The 9,004-nt window shown below is 42.5% G+C and overlaps 1 protein-coding gene across 1 annotated transcript; it reads right to left on the minus strand.

The window, feature by feature from the left end:
* Positions 1 to 3,940: 3,940 nt before the first annotated feature.
* Positions 3,941 to 4,856, minus strand: LOC126668889 (uncharacterized). Its single transcript, XM_050362110.1, has 2 exons — positions 4,842 to 4,856; positions 3,941 to 4,372 (listed from the first exon to the last, which is right to left on the minus strand). Exons 1-2 carry the CDS (start codon positions 4,854 to 4,856, stop codon positions 3,941 to 3,943), a joined length of 447 nt encoding a protein of 148 aa, XP_050218067.1.
* Between the last annotated feature and the right edge of the window lie 4,148 nt (positions 4,857 to 9,004).

The raw sequence follows: 9,004 nt of genomic DNA on the forward strand, positions 1-9,004 counted from the left end.
AGTAGCTACTGACAAGGGATTCCTAAGATACGCTGGTTGTACTCCTAACTTACTAGCGAAGCTAGGTGAAACAAATGAATGCGTAGCGCCCGGATCAAATAAAATTAATGCGTCTTGAGAAGCGATAGGAAAGGTACCTTACACCACAGCATTGGAAGCCTGAGCCTCCTGAGGATTCAGTGCAAAGACCCTGGCTTGACTTCCGCCAGCCTACGAAGTCTGACCAGTACCGCGTCCCCCGCCATTTCTGCCTCCTCGATTTGCATAACCACGGCCTCTCTGGCCAGTAAAGGTACTTCCTGTCTGATCATATATCGTGACGCTATCTGTTGCGCAGTTCTCTGCTGCTGATAAGAAGGCTGTACTACAGTAGTCATCGAATCTTGGGGCATCTGCCTCGGACAGTCTCTAGCAAAATAGCCCCGTTGACCACAGTTAAAACATGCTCCTGTAGCAATGTAGCACGCGCCGTAGTGCCTTCTATTACAGTTCAGACATAAGGGCACTCCACCTCCCATGTCACTCATCGATCTGGCACTAAATCTGGTGCCTGAAGTACTAACTCTAGTTCCATACCGAGCTCTTTTATTTCTCTGTTGACGTGATGGGGGTCGAGAATAACTTCTGACGTATGATTGGGTAGGTGCGCTCTGTACGCTGCGGAACACATCACTCCTCACAGGCGCAACATTGGAAGGATCGGGAATCTTCCCAAAACGGATCAGAGAAACTTCCATTTGCCTAGCGCTATCGATCAGTTGCACTAGGGTTCTTCCGATATCAGACGTCAGACTCACAAACTCAGCTCCTAGACCCTTTACAAACCTTGAGTTCACTCTGACCGGGTCTGTAGTCAGGTCTGGTGCAAACCTACTTACCCTGGTAAATTCCGTTACAAACTCTTGAACAGACCGATTGCCTCTACTCAGGGTCAACCACTGACTACGATAACTCTCTGTCACCGCATATGGCAAGAAATATTCTCTAAAGTCGTTAGCGAATTCAGCCCAGGTCATAGTGTCCATGGTTGGCTGAATGTGCTGCTGAAACCAATCTTTCGCGGGTCCTTTCATTGACATTTCCACCATAATGATGGTCTGTCTCTCATTAGCTTGCAGACGTCGAGCGTTACGTTCTACTTCTTCGAGGAAATCGAGAGCATCGCCTGAGCCGTCAAACTTAGTTGGCTTAAGGCGCATATAAGCCAAGACGATATCTCGGTCAGTGAAAGCCACGTTGAGTAACTGTTGCTGCTGTAGTTGTTCATGATGCATATTCTGCACCTCAGCCTGATTAGCTTGCATAGCCGCAATTCCCGTAAGAAACTGATTCAGATCAAAACCCACAACATTAGGTTGCTGGGCTTGCGCTTGCACTCCAGGTGCCTGCACTTGGGCCTCTTGGCCACCACCTCCTCCGTGAACAGAAGACTCATCTTGAGCTTCTGGATGGACATTATGTGCCTCTTCTATAACATTTCGTGCTGCAGAGGCAGCTCGCTCTACTTCTTGTCATTGGTCAGACATCCTGACCTAGACAAACAGCGTTACTTAGCCACATAATCGCATATTATCGCAACCGCATATCGTATTAAACGCGCATCTCATCACATGCGAACACACATGTAAGACAGACTCACATCCTAGAGGGAAAGCTGAAAGTTTGAAAATCAAATGAATACGTACAAAGACAAGACTCGAATCATATGTGCTGCAGTAGAATCCTATGAAAATCAATCACTCTTCTGACATAAGCAATGGTAACTGGACCATGCTCTGATACCAACATTGTCACGACCCAATCTCAGGGCCGAGACCGGCGCTAGAGAATGGGAGTGGTTGCTCCGAAAACCGTAGCAAGCCTAAAAACGTAAAATCATTTTTCGCAAACATAAACGTCATGCATGACATACATAGACATGTGTCATGCAGAAGCACACATGCCAGGCATACATATCCTCTGGCAGTCACAATATAAATAACGCATCGAGCGTAAAACATTTAAAACTTTAAACATTAAAGTTATATTTGCAGAAAACTATACATTACAAGCTGACTTACAGGCACTTATCTACTGCAGCTCTAAGAGTAAAGTACTGTTTCTTTACATATTCAAAAATACAGACTTCTGGAAGTAGGATAGAAGTTCGTTGCTTCAAAGCGTCTTTAACCTGAAAGGAAATCTGTGAGGGGTCAGTATATTGGGATATACTGAGTGAGTTCATACATTTACCAATAAGTATTCAAATAAAACATAAAATCGCAATCAATCATATGCAGCCAAGTACAGGATCCGATTGAAACCTAAATCCTCAAACATACTAATTAATCGATCAAGCAACCCAATCATTAACATCAAATTGTGAGTCCAACTCACTGGTGGCCCAGCCACTAGATACGGGGACTCCAGACTACACCGTAGCTGAGTGCTCACTCGTATCAAAATCATAAACCCAATCGTAAACTTCATAATCATCATCAGCTCCCAGCTGAGTTACATCAAAACTGGTGATCACGCAGTCCTATTGTCGCCCAATAGGTAGCACGTTCCATCAGATCAATACTGGTTTCAAATCAAGTATATGCAATTCATAAAAAGAATTCGCATCGCAATCATGCAAAACAACATAAAGCTATATAAAAAATATTTGCTTAAATAAATACTTTAAAATCAAATCATATAAACTCACAGAAAACGCTTATCCAAAAATACGTCAGGGCTTTAGAACGTCAAGCTTCCCGAACTACTGGTCCAGCTGCTTCTTGCCTCGCCGGATCTAAAACAAATTTTAAAACATTTGACTTGTATTAGAATCCTATTCTAAGATTGACTCTAGACTTGCGACTCGACATACTGAACTTTTATTAACCGTCGTGCTTCTCACGTATATTCCGATAAACAGTATCAAACTCGTTTACGGATCGTAAATCACTTTTAACTCAATCCTCTTTTAACCTCATTAGGTTAACATCTCAAATTAATCGACTACTAATCCATTTTCAAATCTCGATATGCGCGTATATAATTTTCTCGAAAAACTAAGTCGATTGGCAAAAACACTGTGCGTACGCGCGTCTGCCTGTGCGATTGCACAGGGGACTGTACGTCCGCACAGTGTGACTGTGCGTTCGCACAGTCCATTGATTGTGCGTTCGCACAGTCCCGCTGTGCGTTCGCACAGTCCCGCTGTGCGTTCGCACAGTCCGGCTGTGCGACGCACAGCCACGGGCTTTTGCCCGGAACTCGATTCCGACGAGCTTCAACGCGCCAAAACGCTCAAAACGTATCCAAAACGCTATTTCTAACTTCAAAACACTCTAATACAATCCTATAATCGATAAAACGATAAAATCGTTTCGTGGCCTAAAACTTTGAATCGATATAACTCAAAATATAATCAACGAAACGGTAAAACGTCAAGCTTACCGTGATTACCCGTCGAAATACGATCGTTTGGAGTTATAGAACGTCGGAAACGGACGAGAAACGGAAACCGCGCGACGAACCGTACGTTATCGTCGTTTGAAAGAAATGAACGAAGAAGGAGAAGAAGGATCTGGTGATTCCTTCATCTGAAGGAAATGATATATAACCTGGCTAATTTGCACTTTGGTCCTTGAAACTTTTCAAAAGTTTCAATTTAGTCCATAACCTATTCGCGTCCAAATTTTAAACGATCTCCGATCGATTCAGAACTTTTACCATAAATACTATAAATTATTTCGCGAACTTTGGCGAAATAAAATCCATTACGGGATTTATAATTTATTTTATATAAATTTCTGAAGTTAAATCCTCAAATCCCGCTAATTAACTTATTAAAATTTATTCTAAATTCCCGATATAATTAAATTAAATTCTTCTTAATTTGATTTATCGGAAATCTCGACACATGGCACAACGTAATTACCTTAAAATATTTTGGGGTATTACAAGCATACTATTGGTGTCTACTAAAGTTAGCTCTCCAATTGTTAAATATTTGTTGGGCATGTGAATTTCTAAAATTACTCCAATGGTTAGACGTTTGAATTGTTGTGATGCATTCCATTTCACTTTCAGTATCATCATCATCATCGTCTTCTATGTTTTCTTCTTCATAAAGTGCTTCTATATCTGTTGGCATGTTTCTTCTAATCAAATTGTGCAATAAACAACATGCTAGAATGATACGCCCTTGGGTCTTAATTGGATAGTAAGAGCAACTTCTAATAATAGACCATTTTCCCTTAAGCACACCAAAACATCTTTCGATAACATTTCTAGCTCTAGAAGGTTTCATGTTAAAATATTCCTCTGCAGTTTGTGGCTGCCTATCACCTCTCCACTCATCTAGATGATAACGTTGTCCTCGATATGGAGCAAGAAATCCCTCACCATTGGTGTATCCAACATCCACTAAGTAATAGCAACCTTAGAATATAAAAAAAAAAAAATTTTATGGCTAGTAGTGTAATACCCCAAAATATTTTAAGATAATGACGTCGTGCCACGTGTCGGGATTTCCGATAAATTAAATTAAGGAGAATTTAGTTTAATTATATCGGGAATTTAGAATAAATTTTAATAAGTTAGTTAGCGGGATTTAAGGATTTAACTTCAGAAATTAATATAAAATATATTATAAATCCCGTGACGGAAATTATTTCGCCTAAGTCCGCGAAATAATTTATAGTATTAGTGGTAAAAGTTTCGAGTGAATCGGAGACCGTTTAAATTTTGGACGCGGATAGGTTTTGGGCTAAATTGCAACATTTGAAAAGTTTCAAGAACCAAGTTGCAAATTGACCATTTTATATATGATTTCCTTCAAATGAAGGAATGGATCAGAAGCTTAAAACCTTATCAGATTTCATTTCTTTCGTTTATCGCCGTTTACACCGTTTCTCTCGTACGATCTCCGTTTCTCGTCCGTTTTCGACGTTCTATAACTCGAATCGATCGTATTCCGAAGGGCAATCACGGTAAGCAAGTCTTTTCTCCATTTTTATGAGTTTATTTGATGGAAAAACGGTTTAAAACGATAGGTTACGGCGAAACCGTATCGCGATTACGTATTCGATTCGTTTCAAGCGTTTTTCTTGCGTTTCCGACTAGCTTGATTGATGTTTTGATGAATCTAATGGCTCGGGAATGTTTTAGCACGTCGGGAGGGCCTTTTTCAGCGGTCAGGGTCGTGCCCACGAAGGTGCACGACGTGCACAACATCAGTGCACGTCGTGCAGGGGCACGACGTGCACCAGTGAGGTGCACGACGTGCACCCAAGGTGCACGACGTGCACAAGGGGGGTGCACGACGTGCACCACCCCTCTTTTGAAGGGAATGACCCTAAAAACCTAATTTGATGATTCCCCATCCCGATATCGACTCCCGGACTCCGAAAATGCGAGATTCGGACGTAAAACGAGTAAATTATGACTAGTTGTTTGGGATAAGTTAGTTTATGGATATCAATTGGTTTCATTGAGAAAACCTATATTCTCTATTGAGAATTGAATTGAAAAGTGTTAAGAAATGAGAGAAGAATGATTCGCTTATCGGAAAAGATTACGTTTGAAGCACGACGGCTTATGTTTTGTGTCTTGTCGTGTCTCGAGTCTAGAGTCAATCTTAGAATAGGATTCTGATGTGAGTCAAATGTTTTGAAATTGTGTTAGATCCAGCGAGGCAAGAAGGAGCTGGACCAGGAGCTCGGGAAGCTTGACGTTCTAAAGCCCCGACGTATTTTTGGATAAGCGTTTTCTGTGAGTTTATACGATTTGCTTTTGAAGTATTTATTCAAGCAACTATTTTATATTGCTTTCTATTTGAATTGCATGATTTATATATTAAATCTTTATGTGAATTGCACATATGCTTGATTTGAAACCAGTATTGATCCGATGGAACGTGCTACCTATTGAGCGGCAATAGGACTGTGTGATCACCAGTTTTGATTTGATACAGCTGTGAATATGATTAAGTACATGAATTCTGAAGGTAGATGTATGATTGTGATACGAGAGTGAACTCGGTTACAGTGTAACCTGAGCCCCGTATCTAGTGGGTTAAACCCACCACTGGGATTAAGAGAAGTGTCGCGACTGACGTGGTAGAGTGTGAATACTCCCGGGTCGGACTATTGGATAAGTCTTCCTCTGAGTATATATGGTTAACATATTTGAGGATTAGGGTTTCAATCGGATCTTGTACTTGGCTGCATATGATTGATTACGACTTTATGTTTTATTTGAATACCTATCAGTAAATGTATGAACTCACTCAGTATATTCCCATATACTGACCCCTCACAGATTTCCTTTCAGGATAAAGACGCTTTGACGCAACGGACTTCTATCCTACTTCCAGAAGTCTGTATTTTTGAGTATGTAAAGAAACAGTACTTTACTCTTAGAGCTGCAGTAGATAAGTGTTTTGTAAGTCAGCTTGTATGTATAGTTTTCTGTAAATATAACTTTAACGTTTTAAAGTTCTAAACGTTTTACGCTTGCTGCGTTATATATATTGTGACTGCCAGAGGATATGTGTACCTGGCATGTGTGCTTCTGCATGACACGTGTTTATGTATGTCATGCATGACGTTTGTGTTTTGCGAAAAATTATTTTACGTTTTTAGGCTTGCTACGGATTTCGGAGCAACCACTCCCATTCCCTAGCGCCGGTCTCGGCTCTGAGATTGGGTCGTGACAAAGTTGGTATCAGAGCATGGTCCAGTTACCATTGCTTATGTCAGAAGAGTGATTGATTTTCCTAGGATTCTACTGCAGCACATAGGACTCAAGTCTTGTCTTTGTTACGTATTCATTTGATTTTCAAACTTTCAGCTTTCCCTCTAGGTTGTGAGTCTGTCTTACGTGTGTGTTCGCATGTGATGAGATGCGCGTTTAATACGGTATGCGTTTGCGATAATATGCGATTATGTGGCTAAGTAACGATGTTTGTCTTGGTCAGGATGTCTGACCAACGACAAGAAGTAGAGCGAGCTGCTGCTGCAGCACGTAATGTTATAGAAGGGGCGCATGACGTCCATCCAGAAGCTCAAGATGAGTCTTCTGTTCAGGGTGGACTTAACTTACCACCTGAAGCGGCTGGTGATGGTAGAGGCCAAGAGGCCCAGGCGCAGGCACCTGGAGTGCAAGCGCAAGCCCAGCAACCTAATGTTGTGGGTTTTGATCTGAATCAGTTTCTTACGGGAATTGCGGCTATGCAAGCCAATCAGGCTGAGGTGCAGAATATGCATCGTGAGCAACTACAGCAGCAACAGTTACGTAATGTGGCTTTCACTGATCGAGATATCGTCTTGGCTTATATGCGTCTCAAACCAACTAAGTTTGACAGTACAGGCGATGCTCTCGATTTCCTCGAAGAAGTAGAACGTAACGCTCGACGCCTGCAAGCTAATGAGAGACAGACCATCATTATGGTGGAAATGTCATTGAAAGGACCTGCGAAAGATTGGTTTCAGCAGCATATTCAGCCAACCATGGACACTATGACCTGGGCTGAATTTGCAAACCACTTTAGGGAATACTTTTTACCCTATGCGGTGACGGAGAGTTATCGTAGTCAGTGGTTGACCCTGAGTAGGGGCAATCGGTCTGTGCAAGAGTATGTAACGGAGTTCACCAGAGTGAGTAGGTTTGCATCAGACCTGACTACAGACCCAGTTAGAGTGAACTCAAGGTTTGTAGAGGGTCTAGGAGCTGAATTTGTGAGTCTGACGTCTGATATCGGAAGAACCCTAGTGCAATTGATTGATAGCGCTAGGCAAATGGAAGTTTCTCTGATCCGTTTTGGAAGAATTCCTGACCCTTCCAATGTTGCACCTGTGAGAGATAATACGTTTCGTAGCGTACAGAGTGCGCCTACTCAGTCATATGTTGGGAATTATTCTCGATATACACAACGTCAGCGAGAACGCAAAAGACCTCGACGCGGAACACGAGTTAGTACCTCAGGCACCGGATTTAGTGCCAGGTCGATGAGTGACATAGGAGGTGGAGTTCCTTTATGTTTGAACTGTAATAGGAGGCACTATGGCGCGTGTTACACTGCTAATGGAGCATGTTTTAACTGTGGTCAACGAGGTCACTTTGCTAAAGACTGTCCGAGGCAGATGCCCCAGGGTTCGATGACTACAGTAGTACAGCCTTCTTATCAGCAGCAGAGGACTGCACATCAGGCAGCGTCAGGATATGATCAGACAGGGAGTACCTTCACTGGCCAGAGAGGCCGTGGTTACGCAAATCGAGGAGGCAGAAATGGCGGAGGACGCGGTACTGGTCAGACTTCGCAGACTGGCGGAAGTCAGGCTAGGGTCTTTGCACTGAATCCTCAGGAGGCTCAGGCTTCCAATGCAGTGGTGCAAGGTACCTTTCCTATCGCTTCTCAAGACGCATTAATTTTATTTGATCCGGGCGCTACGCATTCGTTTGTTTCGCCTAGTTTTGCTAGTAAGCTAGGAGTGCAACCAGCGTACCTTAGGAACCCTTTATCCGTAGCTACTCCAGTCGGAGAGAGTGTGGAAGTTAGTATCGTTTATCCGTCCTGTCCTGTGAAAGTTCAAGGACGAGATTTGTTAGTTGACTTGATTTTACTCGAAGTATTAGCTTTTGATGTCATATTAGGAATGGATTGGCTAGCTCAGCACTACGCCAATGTGGATTGCCGGAAGAAGACGGTAACGTTTAACACGCCTGGAATTGAAGCGATTTCAATTCAGGGTGATAAGATGGAATCTTCTACGAGTATTATCTCAGCTATTAAAGCTTGTCGCATGTTGAAGAAGGGATGTCAAGGATTCTTAGCGATAGTACGAGACGTGGAAAAGAAAAGTGTAAACTTAAGCGACGTACCAGTGGTGTCAGAGTATTCAGACATTTTTCCAGAGGAATTACCTGGATTACCCCCAGATCGTGAGATTGAGTTTTGTATCGAATTGGCTCCTGGCACGAAGCCGATATCGATACCACCTTATCGAATGGCACCAGCAGAGCTCAAAGA

The sequence above is a fragment of the Mercurialis annua genome, linkage group LG1-X (assembly GCF_937616625.2).
Source record: "Mercurialis annua linkage group LG1-X, ddMerAnnu1.2, whole genome shotgun sequence".
Classification (NCBI taxonomy): Eukaryota; Viridiplantae; Streptophyta; class Magnoliopsida; order Malpighiales; family Euphorbiaceae; genus Mercurialis; species Mercurialis annua.